Raw genomic sequence first — 21,711 nt, 5'->3', positions numbered from 1 at the left:
GAGTCTCATGGGAAAAGTCCAAAGCGAAGGATCCATATTACAATCTTTTTCTTTAGTCCTTGAGTCTTCAAAATGGAAACCTTCATCTGAACCTATTTTTCCATGCATTGTGGCTTAACAAAAATATGCTTTTGAAAAAAGAATTTCGTGTCCAATCATTCATGCAATTTACAATTAAAAACCATGTAATGTAATCATTCAAATGATGCTTCCACACAAAAAATTATGAATGCATTGAAGAAATTGTGCCTAGCCTAACTACATGTGTTCGTGTATTATGAAAATGCAAACAAAAAGACACAATAGAAAATAATTCCTAATGATGTTGACTAATGTGTTCAAATTCTTGGTGAAAACTCTGCCCTCAGGTTTGCAATAGTGGACACGTGGCGTCACGACATCTGCCCCCTCCAAACTTGCACATCCTCCAACATGTGCCAACATATTTACCACTTGTAACATTGTTTCCACCATGATCATATGGGTAATCATCTGGGTAATATAACAAGTAGATAAGTTGACATAGATTATCACAGCATCCTCTTGGATCATATGGAAGAACAAAAGAAGATAAGTTTTGGTAGATCATCCCAGCATCCAATGGCTTGATCTTCTCTCCTACAAAAATCTTCTGCATAACATCTAGATCTTCTTTGGTTGGTTAAACTTTAGACAATTTCTTGACTTCAAACTCTCTTTCCTCCTTCAATGGAACATATCTGATTTGTGTCTTGTCCACATTGACGTTAATATCCATCTTCATAAATGGCATAAACATTAGCAAACCATCAACACTATCCAAAGGTAATCTGACCTTCTTATCAACTATCTTGTATTGTGTGTGTACTCTGGCTTCTTTGCTACAACCTGCAAATTTTAGATTTTGTTGTAAATACCCTGATAAACACAAATTTTGGTGTGTATAAATAGCATCCAACTCTTTTAACTGACAAAAATCAGCCATAGCTTTTTCAAACTGCATATAAAGAGCCCAATAGTGAGGCTCACAGCTTACTTCAACTGCAAATCCTAGTTACTACTATAAATTGGCATTTTGTAAATCTTTTTGCTGAAATATTTCAGCAAAGAATACTTTTTGCTTAGAATTCTTAGCACCTAAATTTTCTTGCAGCATGAAATTAGTAATTTCGCAATTCATCGTCGGAGAATTGACTTGTAAAACATATGACAGCTCTTGATTTTCAATTTTCAACAATGCTAAAAGATTCTCCATAGTGTTCGAGCATGATAGCCCATCATAGAGATAATCAGTAATCTTCTCCTCAAAAGTATTCTCCTCAATCTTCTTCAAGTTGGAAAGTAGCGTGAATCTTGGTTGCTTTTTTGGCTTCGAATCTTTTATCTTCATGGCTTTTTTATCTTATTGTACTTTCGACTTTTGAACATCGGCCATACTTTGCTCTAGTTCTGAAGAAGAAGGTTGGGAAACTGGATCACTCCTCCTAGTCACCCTCTTCGAACCTTCAGACTGATCATCATCTCTTTTCTGCTTCTCCTCAACAAGTGCTTCGACTCCCTGAGATTTCACCATCCTAGAAGAATTTCTAGGGGTAGATGAAGTTAGGGCTGAAATTGGAGCTGGCTGTTGCTCCCTTCTAGTCATCTTGTTTTGTAGGTCTTTTAAGTTTGTTAAAATCTTCTCCATCATATCTTCAACAGTTGGTTTTGCACTTGGGCTAACAATCATAGTAGGAATAGGCATAGATATAGGCATAGACATAGGATAATAGAAGTAATATATGGTGCAATAGAAGTAGGAGAGGTCATGGTAGGGGAATACATTTTTTATGGTGACTACATTTCATTCTACAAGCAAGCCTTCCATATCTGTCCCTTTGTCAATGTAGAGACCGTACCAACAATGTCCCGCCAATCCGTCTTCAATCCAATAGGCTGCGTACCATCTTCAAGAAGATCTCCCAACTCATCCTGAAGTACATGATCAGCCACCTATAAGAATAACTCCACCTTCTCCGAGTTTAGAGCTCTTTGCTCTAGTGCATCCAATTGGTTATATCGCTCTTCAAACTCCTGTAATGACTCAGAAGCAACAAGTCCTTTGTTGGGCTGATATACCCACTCTTTGAATGTCTTCCATGTAGCAACACCAAATCCTCTAGAAAATATTCGTCTTTGAGCGCTTTCTTGAAAACATTCTAGTAACTAGAGTCTTACACAAATAAATCTGTCACTCTAACTCGCAAAGCAGGCATGAGAAGCTGTAAGAAATAGTTGCTCCAGTTGGATGGAACTCCGAAGAAGCATATCTGGCTTTCAAAGGCTTTAAGCTAGGCTGCAACATTCCAGTCATTAAATAATTTTTACTTACTAACCACAGCCTCGATCGCTTTCGTCACACAATGTGTATGCTCTTGTTCTTGATGCAACATTCGTTGTTGATCCAATTGATGTTGCTATAACTACTGTTGTTGTTGCTTAGATAATTGCATCCACTAATTTTGCATTATAATGGCTAAAGAATGAGTTTGTAATAAAGTCTCATCTCATCAGTCGAAGCTTCTCAAAATTTGCTATCAAATACTCCCATATAGCTTGTGAGGTTAAAAGTGTACATACATCAAGCATAAGAGATTCTTGAAGAACAGAAAGAATATATTGACGAGCTACTTTGTCGTCACGCCGTCAAATCCACTCATTATAAGTAGTTTTCCATTCTTCAAAGATAATTCATTCAGTTACAAGGGTATTATTATGAGCATGATCAATTAGTTGAGGTGGACATTCATAATTACCAAGAATAATATCATGCAAGTCATTGCCTTCAAGAATTAGTAGTATCTTTAATTTCCATCCAAGGAATCCTTAGCCTTGAAAGTGAGGGACACAATGTTGTCTAGAAGAAAATCTATTGACGATTATAGAATTTGAGATATCTAGCCGAGAGAATACGTACAAGATGAGATCATAAAATTTGCACACCATATAGTAAACAACGATGAAAGTACATCACAAGAAGCCGTATATAGAAGCTATGTTGTAAAGAAAGATGTTTAGTTCAAAAATCATATGCCAAATTAAACTGGCCCAAGATAGACAAAACGTGTGTGAGAATAGATCAATGCAAGTAGGAATATGATTCTATCACTCAATTCCTCAAGGTAGGCACACACTGATTGATTTTCATTGTGGACAATTTCCACTATAATGTTCTTTAAATTTTTTAATAGCAAGTTCAGTTTCAACTAAGCTAGAGGCTTTGGCTAGATTGAGCTTAACTTTAGAGATATTGAATCACTTAGGCTTGTTGGTTTTCTGCTAATATGATCACTCTTTCTCAAAGCATTGGGAGTATGCTCCTTGGGGAGGGTGGGTTTAATTGTAACTAGTTGTGAATATTGTGTTTGTACATCTTGATGGGAAATAGAACATATGAAATCAGTGGGTTTGGATTTAGTAGTAGTTGAGGGCGATTGAAGTCATGGATCGTCGGTGTGTTTGGATGAGCTCTGGGGATCAAATAAGACTCATGTGTGTCTCTGGTCTCTTGTGGACATATCTTTGAGGATAGTGATTTGGCCCTTTTAGGGTCTCTTTTAGCGGTTTGTTTAGGAGGTATGGGTTCTTGGTCTAGATCTTCAAGATTATTGCTCTTTCTTTCTCTAGTATTGTGAAGAAAGGTCTTGGGTAAGTCACTCTACTTTGCATCCTTAGATGAAGGAATGGATTGCATTAGGGAAAAATCAGGAGATAGATTAGGATTTGTGTCACAAAAAAATGGAATAGACCACTTGAAAAAGATAGGGTTGTATTGAAGTGAAGCACAGCCATCCAAAAGTGTGGAGTCTTGGATAAGGTGAAATACATATGCACTGACATCAAGTACCATGCATACTACTCCTAGCTTGCTTGCCATGTGTAGATCTTCTTATACAAGGAGTTTATCATACAAGGGATGTTCTTGGATGGTGGTTGAAAGCTTGACATCATGGACAATTGATAATACTCATAGGGATGTAGGGGCAATGTATGTAGGATCATGCATGGAGATCCAAAGAGCTTTCCTTTGCTCAATTATTATCATTAGTTAATGGCCAGTTTTAGTTGCTAGATTGCAGTCCACATACCATTTATGCTCAAAGGCACCTTGTCCTTTCCCTTTCCATTCTATTGTTTCTAGTTTTTCCTTGTTTGTCTCACGAAGGGTGGTGCTAAAAGATAGAATGACACTCAACTCTCTAGCTATGGCTTCTGTTATACTTTTCATGAGTTCTTTGGCAATGATCCTACAATGAGAGAGAATTTGTTGTTGCTTGTCTCGTGATAATGGATTTCCTAAGAGCTATTTGTGCTTTTCCATTATTTTTTCAATGTCACTAACCGATATATACTCATGTGAATGATGTCAACTTTGTATCTAGTTGAACACTTCACGAAGGGCTTATTGGTTTATTATGATATGCTCTCACCCTCTGCTCAAGATTTTCCTTCCTATGCCTAGGCTTTAAGGTGCATTAGGGGTTCTAGAAGTGATGAGCAATTTTTTTGAAACATCACTTCAAAGAGTTGATTGACAAGGGTTTGTTCTTATGTGGATGTGTCCTCTCTCACACCAAAGGCTGTGACTATTGAGATCCCAATCGGGAAGTAATAGTAATTGAGTCAGAAGACTCACTACTTTTGTCAATTGAGGTTGATTGCTTCGTCAAATCATTATCCTCATCAGGTGTGGCAATGTCCTTGGCTCTTTGTGGGGTTATTTGCATCGGTTGAGTAGCTACACCAGGTTGCTACTATAAGGCTTCTTATTTCTGCTAAGATGAAGAGTTTTTAGGAGACTTGGGATTCCCATGCACACTAGTTGGTTCCTTTAGTGGCTATTGGTTACTTCTTGATGCTGCTACTTTTTCCTCATTTTAGCATTCATGTGCAACTAGAGCAATACTATGCGATGGATACATTGGTCCCTCTTTTGCAGTTGTTGTCCCATGAGTTATTACAAACTTTTCATTGGATTTGATGACTACATCAAGTGGCTATTCTTTAGTCAAGTTAGGTTGATTCTCCTTTTTCAGATAGGTGAAGTTTGGCTTCTTGGTTTCTATATTAGCTAGCTCAATCTCTCAAGTGGTTTTGTCCTAGACCATGGATCCATGTTTAGGATGTTTCCTTCATTTCCTTGCTTTGGGTGAATTCTAGGCTATAACTAACAGAGATGGTGATACAAATGGTTTGATAACTAAATCCATCAATTTTTTGTGTAATACCCTTGAGCATGTAGCAATGCTTTGGAAACCTATCATGGCATTGTGCTAAGTCTCTGTTGATATTTATGGTGGTATCTGCAAAATCTTCACCTTTTTTGTATGCTAATCTATTTTTGGCAGTATTAGGAATTGTAATGGAGCTATGATATGCTTGGATTTTCCTACTAGGACTAGGAAACTTCATACTGATGGGCACCTACTTTTGGTCTTCTACCTTTGAGTAGCTCTATAAGAACTTCATGATTCCCTTCACTTGGGATTTGTGCCGGTTCAAAGATGGGTCACTTACCCTTCCTTGAGCAATGGCCATGTTGCCTTTGCTAAAGTCTGTGATGATCTTGACACTAGGTAGGGTCAAGTGTATTTAGTGTGCCTTGTAATCTACATCACACTTAGTTGCGCATTTAAAAGCTCTGCCATGTAGGAATTCCTTCTCGATGTCCTCTCAATTAGGAAGCATGTAAAACATAGGTGGAAAGCTTTTAGTTTATAAGGCCATTAAGATTTTGCATTTACTTAGAAGAGAGTATGGTAATCCTCCATAAATATTGACTATAGCACCTATAAGCATTAGTTCGGGTTGTCCTATGTAAGTCCAAGCATTATAGTTGAGGATATTTTAATCAACTCCTTTATTAATGAGAGCTTCAGTGATGTGCTCTCTTTTTGTGATTAATTTGACCATAAGGTAGGGAGGTAGGATTAGCTCATCATCTTTGGGATCAATGGTAATAGTGTTTGTCATGCGAGGAGAAATATTAGGGCCTATAGGCATATGAGAATTGCTACTAGATATTACATGTTGTGGACATTCTTGAAACATGCATGTGAATCTAATGAGTTGAGAGTCATTAGCATCAATTCATTTCTTTGGGCAATAGTACACCACATGGCTTGATTCATGGCAATTTCAACAAGCTTTAGGCTTGTAAAGGTTGCATGATGGATGATCTATGGGGTGAGTCATGAGGTGATTGCATGGTGTTTGGATTTTGTTTGATTTGGGTACATATACTTAGAATTTTACTTTCTAGTTGGGTTATCATGTTGTGGAGTTGAAGAAGAAGTTGGCATTTCTAAGCATGTGATCTCTTTTCGGGTTTCAATCATCATAAGAATTAAGGATTGCTTGTTCTAGGTTGAGGGCGCCATGGGATTCAATTATGGCAATTGTGGGCCATTCAATCCTATCATGTCTTGTAGTGGCAGCTAGCCAATATGTACCTTGGTTATTCAACTCAATGGCTATCGTGATCATATTGAAGGGTACTAACTTTGTAGTGTATTGGAAAGGATACATGATTGCTATGAAGTTTATCCAAAACATTCAACTCATACTAGGGTTTCTACTTTTGATGAGGGCAAGAACTTGAGAAGAAAAGAATTGAATATTTTGGGTCTCTTTCTCATGGTTCAAGTATTCTTGGTTCATGGATTCATTCTTATCTCCACACTTTAACATTTCTTGACTATCAAAAGTAACGACTACACCTTTTTTTAATGTCAATTTTGTGCAAGTGCATGGTGCGCAAGTAAACTTTCTTTTCTTTTCAAACACTTGTAGCGCTTTAAAAAAGCTAATCATAATTTAACAATGATTCTAAGGATTGTGATACCTTTTGGTTTTGTTGACTCTTCAGCTTTCGGTCTTCTTGGCTCCTTATATTCTAGCTTTCTTTTGTTAGCTTCTTGTAGTTTGGTTCTTTGGGTTCTTTGGCTCTACATATTTCAAGTTTCAATTCAATTTTGATTCGCCAAGCTCATCTATAGAGCAATGTATATATATGTATATATATATCAACACATGTGCACACATATGCACTTTGGGTTCTTTGGCTCCACATATTAAATATGTATATATATATCAACACATGTGCACACATATGCACATATGTAGAGGGAGAGATGATGAGATATATATATACATATATATAACTCCACACATGTAGATGGAGATAGAAAGAGCACTTCACAAAAAAAAAAAACACACACACACACACACACACACACAAGAGGAGAGAAAAGAAGAAATAATATATATTCTATATATTACCTAGACTTTTCCAGTAGGGATCCTAGAGCAACCAAAAGGTTGTTGGTCCTATGTGACACAAGTGTGAGAGGTTTGGTATTCAAGAAATAAAGAGAGGTTTTTAAGGGTACTATAGTAATGAAAATGAAAAAGGTCGACCTTTGAAAATTTGCACGTGGCTCTCTCTCTCTCTCTCTCTCTCTCTCTCTCTCTCAAAAAGTGTAGTTTGGTACTCAATAAATAAAGTAAGAATAAGTGAGTCTTTAGAAATAGTTTACATATATATATGTGTACATTGTGTATATGTGTGGGCGTGTCTCCCCAAGAGATAGAGAGGAATGTTGTGTGCATGCAATGTGTACATGCTCTAAAAGCACTAAACAATGCATATATATTATAAGAGAAAATATTAATTTTCTCTTTGAGCTTAAAAGCCTTGTTCACATTGGTTTTTTTCAAGCAATCACTTGCAAGGGTTGATCACATAGATTGTTGTCCTGAACTATCCTAAATTAGGTAAATTGCATTCATATGAAACTAGTCCAACTCTTATTCATGCATATCTAACATTTTGGAAATCCTCTTTTGTAAGGAATTAAACACTATTTTGGGAAATAACTTGGTAAGACCTCTCCATTCAAAAATGTCAAAAATAGAAGCTATGGAAAAATTCAACAGCAATGATTTCCACACTTGGAATATCTACTATACAATATGTATTATTATAATACTATTACAATATTTACACATCACATACAATATACATTGTATGATTATATACATATTATAAAATACTAATTATTATATTAATACTATAAATTAATTTTTATATCATTAAAATTTTGTATTTTATGGATATTGTATCAATATTATATTACTACATATTTTGTATAAAGCATCATTTATTAAATTCATAATTTATAATATAATATTTTAATATATATTAGATAATTGATTATCATGTTATTATTGTAACATGCATTATTGATATGTATTATAAAGTAAAAATTATTGCGTTATAAATATATTATTATATATATTCCACATTTTTTAACTATGAGTTGTCTGTGGTGTTACCATAGGCTGTTGTAGGCTACACATACATAGAGAGAGAGAGAGAGAGAGAGCCCAATTAATTCACTATATGTATACCCTCTATATCACATGCGCTCAAGGCCTATTATAAATATCCTTATCTGCGAATTTTTTCTAAATAAAACATAACCCTTTTGTATTCAATTTGTAAGTAACCCTTTTAAACGAGGCCTTTCTATATGTAAAAAACATGAAAAATAATATTTTAAAAATCTCTTATGTTGAACCCACGTAATACATACATATATTTATGATTGGCCTCCGAGAGAGAGAGAGAGAGAGAGAGAGAGAGAGAGAGAGTGTGTGTGTGTGTGTGTGTGTGTATGTGTATGTGCGTTTATCGCATGACACATATCTTACAATATAAAGTGTCCCAATTGTCTATTGAAACCAACTTAAAACACCAATCATTCTCCTAATTCTAGGCACATAGAAGGGGGAGTGAGAAAATCAGCGCATACATTGAAAAAAGGAACAAATAAAAGATCAATTAAGTGTTAATAAATGTGTATTAAGCATATACATATGCACCTAAATGTGCATTTTATATAATGAGATTATTATAAGAGCATGGCACATATCATTTGTGTGATTTAAAGTGGAAGTCATAAAACAGATTTAGTGTGCAAGGCATTACACCAAAATATAATACTTAATGAGAGAACTCTCTTGTCGCATGCCTCCCAGACGTAGCGCCGGGAACGCCTAGGCACATAGCAACGAGCAGCTCTTTCTCAAATCCGTCGCTATATGGTCTGGGCATTCGAGAAAGGTGCGCTGACACGTAGACTCGGGGTTGCTAGGAGCGGCTGCTCGCGACCAACAGCTGCTGATATTGTTTCGGACATGTCCGCGCGGCTCTGACCCTGCGGAAGTCGCCACTCAAAACAGTGGACGAGGTTGGCGATGGTGAGCTCAAGCGTGGGAAGGGCAAGAGGGGCCCCCGGGCAGCTCCGCCTGCCCGAACCGAAGGGGATCCACGAGAACAATTGCTGCTGCTGCGGTCTAGCTGAGTGGTGGTCTTGCACCTCAGCTCTAAGGAATCCTCCTAAATCTGTGAGGAACCTCTCAGGCCTGAACCTCTCGGGTTCGTTCCACGTTGTGGGTGCCCTGCCAATCGCCCATGCATTCACAATCAGCGTTGTCCCCTTCGGAAGACTGTACCCCATTACCTTGCAGGCCTCTGTGGACATGTGCGGAAGCAAGAGACTTACAGGCGCATGCAGGCGCAAGCTCTCCTTCACAGTGGCGGCCAGATAAGGGAGGTTCACCAAGTCTGAATCTTCGACAATTTTCTCCCTTCCAATGACCTTCTCTATCTCAGCCTGAAGGGTGCGCAGAACCGAGGGGTTATTGATAAGCTCCGCCATTGTCCAATCGAGCGTCACAGACGTGGTGTCGATTGCGGCTGCAATCAGATCCTACAATTAACGAAAATTCAGGCTCAGGCAAGAGATATTGAGAAGAAAGCATAAGAAGGACATAATCTCTCTCTCCCTCGCTCCCCCTGTAGACAACTACTGTACTGAACAGAAAGAAAGGAGAGAGAGAGTACGCCACAGAGACACGAGACAGGTGCGAACAGTTGTAGCTTTTCTATTAGTACGTGTGTGTTCTTATACAAGAGTGGCTCGCAACCATCGTGACGGTTAGTATACCGATTCAGATTATTGTGATTCTTGATTTTTTTAATTATTACATAGTTAATGGATTGATGTATTTAGTTTATCGCCAACACCCCCCCATAAACAAATATATCAGCAATCTGGAAACTCCATTCCGATTATCTGTGCACACTTGAAATGTTGCACAGAGCTCAGGCTTTTTGTAAACACATCTGCAGCATTTTCTTTAGAAGGCTTGTAGAGTAGTGCTATCTTTCTGGCTTCAACCTGTTCTCGTACAAAATGGTTAGCAATATCAATATGCTTAAGTTTATCTGATTGTCTAGCCTTCCGTGACGACTCTATGGCAGACATAGAATCTGAATATATCACAATAGGAACATGCACATGAAACCCAAGTTCAGTTAGGAAATTATTAATCCATAAAGCTTCTTTTGTAGCTTCAGATGCTGCTTTATACTCTGACTCGGTACTTGAAAGAGAGATAGTAGCTTGACGTTTACTCTTCCAAGATATGGCGCCTCCTGAAAGAGTGAAGGCAAAACCACCAATTGAATGCCTTGATCTTCGATCTGTGGCCCAATCTGCATCTGTATAACCAATAACTGTCAAGATTGTGGGAGTGGGAGAGAAGGAAGGAGTCTCGCTCAAAGCTTTCTCGCTTGCACAATGGGGGAAGACACACAGAGATGGAGGCTGAAAACGTTTTTTTTTCTTCTTAGTTGTGTAAGCCAAAAGAACTCTAGTACAAAGAAATAGAAGAACCCTCTATATGGGTCTCAAACCAAACTCAACTAACTAAGGTGGCATACTAACTGAGCCACGAACTAGAGTAGATAAGGATAGCTATCATGTGGCTATTATTCATGGGCGGTGTACCAACCGCATCTGCAACTGACAAGTCGGTGACATAAATACACAATGGTCACCCTGGCGTATCACGAGTGGAGCTCGATATCTCAACACTCCCCCTCGAGCTCAATCCCAATTCCTGCACACCAAGCAGGTCTCTGAACTTGCGCAGCTTCTCTGCGCCCAATGCCTTCGTGAATATGTCAGCTACCTGATCCTCTGTGCTGACATAAACTAGATCAATAAGACCTAGTAAAACCCTCTCTCGCACATAGTGATAATGCACCTCAATGTGCTTTGTTCTAGCATGATAGACTGGGTTATTTGCCAAGTGTATACTACTCATGTTGTCACAATAAATGACAACTGGCCCATCTGTAGACTGATGCATATCATAAAGTAGCTTATGCAACCAAGCTACCTCACATGCAGCCATTGCTGCACCCCTGTACTCAGCCTCTGTGCTCGACAAGGCAACTGTAGGCTGTTTCTTGCTGCTCCAAGTGACTGCAGCACTCCCAAAAGAGAATACATATCCACTGGTAGATCGTCTATCAGAAATACTACCAGCCCAATCAGCATCAGTGTATCCATGCAACTGTATCTGAACCCCAGTCTCATAAAATAGTCCATACTGCAATGTGGACTTCACATACCTAAGTATGCGTCTAGCCGCATCCAAATGTGGTTTCCTTGGAGCCTGCATAAACTGACTTACCAATCCAACAGCATAGCTCAAATCTGGCCTGGTAATAGTCATATAAATCAAACTTCCTACTATGCGTCTGTACATAGTAGGGTCTTCTAGAAGCTCACCTGCATCTGTGCTCAGCTTCACATTTTGCTCCAAAGGAACTGAAATAGGCTTACAGCTTGTCATCCCATATTTGGACAGCATGTCCAATCCATACTGCCTCTGCAAGAGCTGTATCCCACTTGGTGATCTAATCACCTCAATGCCCAAGAAATAACGCAGCTCTCCCAAATCCTTCATCTCAAACTTCTGCTTCAATAGCATTTTCACATGAAGGATATCTTCATCACTGTCACCTGTCATAATCAAATCATCAACATAAATGACAAGTAGCATAATACCTTTCTCTGTTTTTCTCACATAAAGTGAGAAATCTGCCTTGGAAATCTGAAAGCCAATAGTGACAAGATACTGTCCTATCTTGTCAGACCATGCTCTAGGTGCTTGCTTCAAGCCATACAAGGCTTTCTTCAACCTGCAAACAAACTCAGGATGAACAGCATGCACATAACCTGGTGGCTGCTCCATATAGACCTCTTCTTGCAAATCACCATGCAAGAAGACATTCTTTACATCCATCTGATGTAAAGACCATCCCTTTGATGCAGCCATAGCAATGACTGCTCTTACGGTTGCCATCCTTGCAACCGGACTAAATGTTTCTTCATAGTCAATGCCATATGTTTGTGCATACCCCTTGACTACTAATCTTGCCTTGTATCTGTTCACAGAACCATCTGCATTGTGCTTCACCTTATAAACCCACTTAGAGCCAATTGCATTCTTACCTTTAGGCAAAGGTACTAACTCCCATGTAGCATTTGCTTCCAAGGCATCCATTTCTTCATCCATGGCTTTCTCCCATTTTTCTTTTCCCATGGCTTGCTCAAAAGAAGTGGGTTCTGGTTCCTGTATCACCTTCACCATATATGCATAGTGAGTGGCTGTAAATCCATCATATTTCAGCCTATCCACAGGATACCTAGTTCTCGTAGACCTGCGCAAAGTAGGTTCACTCCCAGGTGCTCTCAAAACATCCCTAGTCTTCCTTACTCCAGGTGTAACAATAGAAGGAATACCCAACTCATCATCAATGCTGTGTTCTGAGCCACTGGATTCACCATCCACATAAGAGTGACCTGCATTCACATCAAACATGGGCTGATCAACCTTCTCTTTTCCTTTTCGTGATACCTGCATACCACTATCTGCATTACTTTGAGAAGATTCTCTTGATCTCAATCTGCCTGTCCATGGCGAAGAATGTGAACCAATACTAGAGGACGCTCCAGGTCCACTAATATTTTGTGACTGCTGCTGTGAATTTTGTGCAGCATTACCATTTTGTGCATCTACATCATCAATCACATTTACTGGTTTATACCAGCTACTCATCTCATCAAAAACAACATCTCTGCTCACTGTAAACTTACGAGTAGAAGGGTTATAGCATCTATACCCTTTTTGCTGCAGAGAGTAACCAATAAAGATGCACTTCTCAGCTTTTGGATCCAACTTGGATCTCAACTCATCTGGCACATGTACATAGGCAATGCAACCAAAAATTTTCAAATGAGAAATATCTGGTTTCCTACCAGTATACCTCTCCTCTGGAGTCATCCCATGTATTGCTGCAGTGGGAGTCCTGTTCATTATATAGACTGCTGTAGCAACTGCTTCAGCCCAATAAAAATCTGGCAAGTCTTTTTCATTGAGCATGGCACGAGATACCTCTCCAATATGCCTGTTTTTCCTTTCTGCAATTCCATTTTGTTGTGGGGTATAACTGCATGAATATTGCTGCTTTATGCCATGCTCCTGCAAGAACTTTGCAAACTCATTTGAGAGGTACTCTCCCCCTCCATCTGACCTTAGGCATTTTATTTGCAGACCTGTTTCTTTTTCAGCCATAGCTTTAAGGGTTTTGAAATGCCCAAACACTTCACTTTTCTTTTTCATAAAATACACCCAAACTTTTCTGCTATAGTCATCAATAAACGTGACAAAATAATGACAGCCTCCAAGAGATGCAGCTTTCGTAGTCCACACATCAGAGTGGATTAATTCCAATGGCTTCTTACTCTCTTGAACATGTCTAGGAAATGGTTTCCTTGCCTGTTTTCCAAACTGACAGGCTTCACATACCTTATGCATTTCTGCAACCTTGAATTTTGGCAAACTTGAAACAATATTTTGGGCCTGCATTGATTTAAGTCGCTGTACATTAACATGACCAATGCGTTTATGCCAGATATCAATATCTGCAACTACACCGGTCCCATGTGCAAACATTGCTGCACTCAATTCAGACATGTCTGCATCCAATGTAAACATTCTGCCCTTCTTCTTTCCTTTTGCTATCAAGCGACCTTTATTTTTCATATCCTCAACAAAGCATCCATGAGGATTAAATCTCACCTGCAAGCCCTGCTCAACCATTTGACCGACAGAAACCAGATTCTTGGTGATATTCGGGACATGAAATACATCGGACAAGTATTTCTTTTTTCCATCCTGCATAGACAATGGAATTTTTCCAATCTGCACAATAGGATGTGCAGTATCATCACCAGTCTCCACAAATCCTGGTTTTTCCATTTCCCTTGCATCCTCCATCCATTCTGCATGACCTGTCATGTGGTTTGATGCACCTGAGTCAACATACCATACATCATTTCTTTCTTTTGCACTTGTCACAGAATTGTTCATGTGCTGCACCATGAACAAATGCTCATTTCTGTCATCACCCTGTCTGCTAGAAGATGCATAATTCCCTTGTTGCAGTTTTCCATTCATGATGTCATTCTGCTTTTTATAGCAGTCTTTAGCCATATGACCCATTTTACCACAATAGTAGCATTCAACATTACTGTTTGCATTTTGGCCTCTTTGCCATCCACCACGACCTCTTTGGCTCCCCCTGCCTCTAGAGTTACCACGTCCTCCTCCATAGGACTGGTTTTCTTGAGTTTGCTGCATACTCTGATTTCTACCACGGCCTCCAAATCGGCCTCCTCTACCTCTTCCAGCATTTGAGTAGAAGACAGCTTCTTTTGAAGTTCCTCCTGAAGAAGATGCACCACCATTTCTCTGCTCCTCAGAAATTAGAAGAGCAATCAACTCCTCAAAATCAGGAAATCTTTCACGAACTGAAATGGATGTCCGAAACTGTGCATAATCCTTTCCTAGACCATTCAAGGTCACGGAAACTAAATCATCATCTTCCACCGGCGACCCAATGGAAGCAAGTGCATCTGCAATCTTCTTCACCTTCATGTGGTAGTCGTTGATGCTCATACTTTCTCTCTGCACATTATGCAACTCTTGCTTGAGCTGCATTTTCCTGGCTTGCGTATTTGTGCTATACATTTTTGACAAAGTATCCCATGCCTCCTTTGGCGTACTTGCATCCTGAATATGCACAATCATAGAGTCCGAAATACTGATAGACAGCCAGTACATAACTTTCCTGGCTCTCTCATGCCATGCTTTGAATGCCTGCATTTGCTGTTGATTGGGAACATCAGGAAGAATTGGTTCTTCTTCATTTCCTGCAACAAATTCCCAATATCCTTTTCCCATAAGGAAATTCGTCATTCTAAACTTCCATGCTTGGAAGTTGTTCTTGTCAAGTTTTTCAGTGACAATCTGGGAAAGAGAATCAGATGCCATTACAGAAGACTGCAAAAAATTCTGTCACTGCAAAAACCACAGCTTCACCCTCACAAGGGAAAAACTGTAAAACTGGCGAAAGTGGTATTTGACCACACAGTCACTTCCTAGTGACGATTTTGCATAAACAGGAACCAAGGATGATTCTGTAACCCAATGTCTTTGCACACAAGCATACGATGCAATTTCTGTGGTAACTTTTCACCAACCTGTAGAACAGTGGTCGCACAGCATAAAACTGAGCCTTTTCTTGAGTGCGTGCAGAAAACTTCCGTCTGCAAAACAGGCCCCGAAATGGCCTCAAATCAAAAAAACAGGGTCGCCAAGGGCTAAAGCCCTTTTCCCGCAGTATATACTACCCTCTTGCTTCACCGCGAAGGGCGTCTCAACCTGAGACAATGCACTCCTGCAATTTCCGGTTGTGCTGCCTGCACAGATCTGCTCCCAAAACAGAAAATGAAAGCAACACTGCTCCTCTTACCAGAACACCGCGAGCTTGGCTTGCTTTCTTGAGCTCCTTACCACGAACAAGGCTCTGATACCATGTCAAGATTGTGGGAGTGGGAGAGAAGGAAGGAGTCTCGCTCAAAGCTTTCTCGCTTGCACAATGGGGGAAGACACACAGAGATGGAGGCTGAAAACGTTTTTTTTTCTTCTTAGTTGTGTAAGCCAAAAGAACTCTAGTACAAAGAAATAGAAGAACCCTCTATATGGGTCTCAAACCAAACTCAACTAACTAAGGTGGCATACTAACTGAGCCACGAACTAGAGTAGATAAGGATAGCTATCATGTGGCTATTATTCATGGGCGGTGTACCAACCGCATCTGCAACTGACAAGTCGGTGACATAAATACACAATGGTCACCCTGGCGTATCACGAGTGGAGCTCGATATCTCAACAATAACTTGAAGGCCACCAATTATATTTTCTCTTCGAAAGGTTATGCCATAATTACGTGTGGTATTTATATATTCAAGCAGACGGGTAGCTAGCACTAGATGCTCATGTCGTGGAGAATGCATATACCGTGAAAGCATACCAGAGGCAAAAGCTAGATCAGGACGAGTGCATGAAACTAAGTAGCGAACACTTCCAAGGATTGCTTATTCACATTAGTATTAAACTTCTTTACAACCCCTTCTGCGAATTTTGCTTGAGTGAGATGTAGAGTGTGTGTTGGGCGATGTCTAAAGACTTGCATGCCTAAAATATAACTAATTTCCCCCCCATCACTCATGCGAAATGTAGCAGTAAGTTCAGATTTTATTTGCTGTAGGAGTGAGGTAGACGTTGCCAGCAAGAAAATGTCATCCACATAGAGAGCCAAAATGACGAAATGGGGTCCACGACGACGAATGTAGACGGAAACATCACTTAGGAGCCGTCGAAAATGAATGGACTGCATAAAGGAGTGAAAGCGAGTGTTCCACTGTCGAGGAGATTGCTTGAGTCCATACAAGGACCGTAAGAGGAGGCCAACATAGTCAAGATGATCAGCATTGACAAAGTATGGAGGTTGAACCATATATATCTCTTCCTCAAGTTCACCATTAAGAAAGGCGGTTTCAACATCCATCTGGTGCATTTCCAAGTCATATTGGACTCCAACAGCCAACAATACTCGCAATGATGCAAGTCGAAGTGTGGGAGAGAAGGTCTCAAAGTAATCTATGCCAGGTTCTTGAGAGAAGCCCCAAGCAACAAGTCGCGCTTTATAACGCTCAATAGAACCATCAGGACGATATTTACGTCGAAGGAGCCATTTGCATGTGATGGGTTTGCGATGTGCGGGAAGAGGAACAAGAACCCAAGTGTTATTATGAGTCAGAGATGCCATTTCAGCCTCCATCGCAGCACGCCAGAGATGAGCATCAGATGATCCAAGGGCATCAGTAACACTAATAGCGCCATCAAGGAGGAAAGGATAATGGCCAGAGGATTGTGCCGTTGCAACATTTAAGTGGCCAATTATATCAGCGATACTTCGAGTCTTGGCTGGAGGAGACTCAGCTGAGGTAGAAGATGAGGTGGAGTTTGGGATTGCATGAGTTGCAGGAAGGGATAAATTCTTAGAAGAGGGACGAGATAGAGGGTTGGATGAGTGTTTTGTAGATGGATGACGAGAACCTTCGCGAGCCGGATTGGGTACTCGGGAGGAGCTGGGCTGATGTGAAGGTTGAAACACCGGGCTCTCATATTGAAGACGAGTAAAAGGATTACGAGGAACTCTCGTCATAGTGGTATGTGCGTCTCGGCTAGAGGTAGGAACCACAGAAGCAGTATGATTTGAATGTGACATTTGATGGGTAGGAGAGGTGAGTTGAGTAGGCGTTTGGAGACTTGCTTCAGGAGACAAGAGTACATGAGAAGTCACCTCTCTTGGAGTTGGTGTAGCAGGTGGAGGACCTAAGGGAAGAACTATGGGAGGAGGAGGAAGGGGAGGAGGTGGAGGTGGAGGGTAAACAAGTACATTGTGTCCAGGTGTGGAGGACATCTCAAGAACTCCTGATGAAGGGCTAGGTTCCTTAGCAAGATTAGGAATAGGAATGCTTGGTTCTAGAGGAGTATTGCAGTGTAAGGGCTCAAGAGAGGAGGGTGTCACGATCAGCAAATGCTCCTGAAAGAGTAGATCTCGGCTAAAGGAGAAGGTGTGAGTTGTAGGATGATAAATCCGGTACCCTTTAATCCCAAATCGATCACCATAACCAACGAAGATGCCTCGCTCAGCATGAGAAGAAAGCTTATGACGCTTGTCAGCTGGAATGAGAGTATAGCACGGTGAGCCAAAGATGCGTAGATGAGAGATATCTGGTTTCTCTCCAGCCCATAATTCAAAGGGAGTGATGTTTGGAAGAGTACGATTAGGAAGCCGATTTTGGACGTAGCAAGCTGTAGCAGCAGCTTCTTCCCAAAAGGATTGGGAGACACCAGCAGTTTGGAGCATAGCACGCACAACATTCAGCAAGGTGCGATTCTTTCTTTCAGCCACCCCGTTTTGTTGTGGGGAATAGGGAACTGTAAGCTGGTGGAAAATGCCCTCTTGAGCACAGTATGCTTTAAAAGCATTCGAGACATATTCACCGCCATTATCTGTGCGAAGACTTCGAAGGGGCTTGTTTAGTTGCCGCTCCATAAAGGTCTTGTAATGCTGGAAATGAGCAAGTACCTCAGATTTCTGCTTGATGAAGTACAACACCGTGTACTTGGACCAGTCATCAATAAAAGTGAGCATATAAGAGGAGCCAGTCAGAGAGGTGATAGGCATGGGTCCACATAGATCGGAGTGGACTAGTTCCAAGAGATCTTTAGTCTTACTCTTGGATTTGGGGAACTTGGACCTTGTCATCTTGCCAAAGATACATGCTTCGCATAAGGAAATGCGGCTCAAATGAGGTGTAAACCCTGTAACCATCCTATGAGTTTGGATAGTACGCATCGCTTGGACATGGGGATGTCCCAAGCGGTAATGCCATAGTAAGGTCTCATCATCATGAGAACCATGAGTAGCATAAAGATCCATGCTTGGATGTATGACCTCAAGTCCCAGAGGATATAACTTGCCTTGTTTGGGGCAGATTAGGTGTGTAGGAACACCAGAACTAGAAGGTGTTTTTATGACACAATAATTATATTGGAATTCCACACTAGTGCCATGGCTAGTTAGCTCATTAACTGAAAGAAGATTTTTTGTTAAGCCGGGAACATAATGGACATCGGGAATCACAGTAGTGGTGCCTGTAGGTAGCCGCAAGTGTAGGGAGCCGATTCCAGCAGCGCTATAGAGAGCATCATCACCAAGGTGGACTTCAAATGAAGAGGACACGGGCTGATAATCATGCAACCATGAGTGGGTTCCCGTCATATGATGTGTAGCACCAGTGTCAAGATACCAAACATCAGCAGTAGGGGCAGAGGTAGCAATAGCAGCATACAAGTGCATTGTAGTCACATCATCACTCAAGTCATCAATAGCATAAGCTAGGTTTGCATTCATACGGTTGGAAGGATTTCGAAGTTGGCGCCTCTTAGTGCGGCATTGACGCTCTGTGTGACCTCTACGATGACAAAAGGTACATGTGGGAACAGTGGGAGTAGAGGGTTGAAGCCTCATATTGTTCCGAAAGCGAGGAGTGTAAGGGGTTTGCATGAAGGGTGGTCGGGATTGTCTAGAGAAGGTTTGTCTTGGATTCAAACCAGGCTGGGAAAGCAATTGGGATTGGCGGGATGGCAATTGTCTAGGGCGGAAACGAGAGTATGGACGAGAACCTCCGGCAAGCATAGCTAGGGGAGTGGTGGAAGAGGTGCTGGAAGGTGTTGAGAGTGTATTGGTACGCCGATTTCGAATTTGATCTTCTTGTCTTATATTAGCCAGCAGAGTTGTTAGCTTCAAATTAGGTGTATTAGAATGTTGAGAAACGAAAGACTGCCATGAATCAGGTAGAGCATTTAGCAGCACATTTACTTGAACCTCCTCGGGGAGGGTGAGACCCGCAATCAAAAGATTATCATTCGCAGCTTGCCATGCTTCCAGGAATGCCTCGGTTGTTGCATATGACGCCATTTGAATCTCATTCAGTTGCTTATGAAGGAGGACACGAGAGACAACATTAGTTTGCTGGTACTGTGTCTTCAAGAATGTCCACATCGCTTCAGCGGTTTCAAGCGTCCGAACTAATTGGAGTTGGCGGTCTCCAAGATGTAGAATAATTTCTGTTCGGGCTTCGAGGTCTTTCTTCTTCCAGGCTGCAATTTCATCCGCAGTAGGTGGTGCGGCACCAGCAGCAACAGGTTGTTGTGCAGGGTCAGGTTCAGCACCATTTGTCACGCCCCATTTTCCAGCCTTTTCCAGGACCATCTTTATTATCAGGCTCCAGGGAAGATAATTCGAGCCCTGAAGCTTTTCGATCTGATAGAATTTGGACACGGCAGACGAAGTCGCTGCAGCCATCGGTTCTTGATAAGTCCGGATCAAACCAAGAATCAGAGCCTGCAGGGAGAAGCGTGAGAGCGCTAGGAAGCCAAAGGGTTAGTAGTCGTCAGCGATTGATACCATGTAGACAACTACTGTATTGAACAGAAAGAAAGGAGAGAGAGAGTACGCCACAGAGACACGAGACAGGTGCGAACAGTTGTAGCTTTTCTATTAGTACGTGTGTGTTCTTATACAAGAGTGGCTCGCAACCATCGTGACGGTTAGTATACCGATTCAGATTATTGTGATTCTTGATTTTTTTAATTATTACATAGTTAATGAATTGATGTATTTAGTTTATCGCCAACACCCCCCAAAATGCGCAGATGACCACCGCACCAGCAGAATCCCCTTGACCCCAAGCCGGCTGAGGAAGGTGTCCAAAAGAAGCACGTCCAGAATATCTTCCGGATGATTCTCCCTCCCCAGCAGTATATTGAGCTTGTGCTGCTTCTCGCGCTCCGCAATCAAGTACTCCCACAGGACGTCGATATCGGCGTGCAGCTTGTCCATGGTTGTCTTGGAACCGCGGTCCAGAAAACCTAGCCACGGGATGTAGTCGCCCACTACGGGCAGCCGGAACACCAGGGCCAGCCTCTGCATGAGCTTCTCCAAACTAGGCGTGGTGCCGCCGCCGGCAGCCACGTCTGACATGCGGCAGCGGAAGGTCATGCGGCAGACGAGGTCCCCCACCATGCTGGACATGGCGCGGGTCAGATCAACACTGGCCGCCACGTCTGCGATGGGCAGCAGGCCTTGCAGCAGACGGACCACCTCCTCTCTTTGCAGGCGCTGCATCTCCTGGATCCTCCTGGCGCTGAACAGTTGCAAGGTGGCCACCTTCCTGGCGTGGCGCCAGTGGGACCCGTACTGCGCCATGCCGAAAGCATTGGCCTGCCCGAACTCGGCGCGCTCCATGAACAGCAAGGCCGGCCGGGAGGCGAAGACCCTGTCGTGCGTCTGCAGGAACTCCCTGGCCGTGTCGGCACTGGAGGCCACCACCACTAGCCTGGAGCCCATGCGTAAGCCCACGAGCGGTCCGTACTTCTCCGCCAAGCGTGCCAGCCGCACATGCGGCAGACCGCCCATGAGATGCAGCAAGTTCCCGACCACAGGCAAGGGCAGGGGACCCGGAGGGAGTTCCTGACGCCTCCTCCAACCCATCGCAATTGAGTGGCTGACCCATATAAGAAATGCGATCAGCAGCGCGCATATGGCATTGCTACCTGCACTAGCAGTGCTCCAGGCGCTGCTCCACCCTTGCAGGACTAGCATTGTTGTGCTCTGCCCTACGACGTAATTCGACTTGGGATCATACCATCTTACCTGGCCGAATAGAGACTGAACCCAAGCCTGCTTTACATCTTCCCAATCATAACGTCAATCCCTTCCTGCTGACCACGACGTGCACTTAGGTCCGTTCCAAACTCGTCAAGATGGACGAGCCCAACTCTCTCATA

At 41.8% G+C, this 21,711-nt stretch overlaps 1 protein-coding gene and 1 pseudogene across 1 annotated transcript; both read right to left on the bottom strand.

The window, feature by feature from the left end:
* Positions 1-9,119: 9,119 nt before the first annotated feature.
* On the bottom strand, positions 9,120-20,227 carry LOC148012391 (uncharacterized; annotated as a pseudogene).
* A 321-nt stretch (positions 20,228-20,548) lies between these two features.
* Positions 20,549-21,415, bottom strand: LOC148012390 (5-epiaristolochene 1,3-dihydroxylase-like). Its single transcript, XM_087669151.1, has one exon. The coding sequence runs from the start codon at positions 21,413-21,415 to the stop codon at positions 20,549-20,551; it is 867 nt and encodes a 288-aa protein (XP_087525277.1).
* Positions 21,416-21,711: the final 296 nt, after the last annotated feature.

This window comes from Lygodium microphyllum, chromosome 27 (assembly GCF_053477565.2).
Source record: "Lygodium microphyllum isolate KBCC chromosome 27, Lygodium_microphyllum_v1.1.10, whole genome shotgun sequence".
NCBI lineage: Eukaryota > Viridiplantae > Streptophyta > Polypodiopsida > Schizaeales > Lygodiaceae > Lygodium > Lygodium microphyllum.
The sequence above is the reverse complement of the archived record's forward strand: the minus strand, read 5'-3'. Positions and strand labels throughout refer to the sequence as shown.

Excerpts from the sequence above, each read along its gene's own strand:
- LOC148012390 (XM_087669151.1), bottom strand. The coding sequence starts at position 21,415 with ATGGGTTGGAGGAGGCGTCAGGAACTCCCTCCGGGTCCCCTGCCCTTG.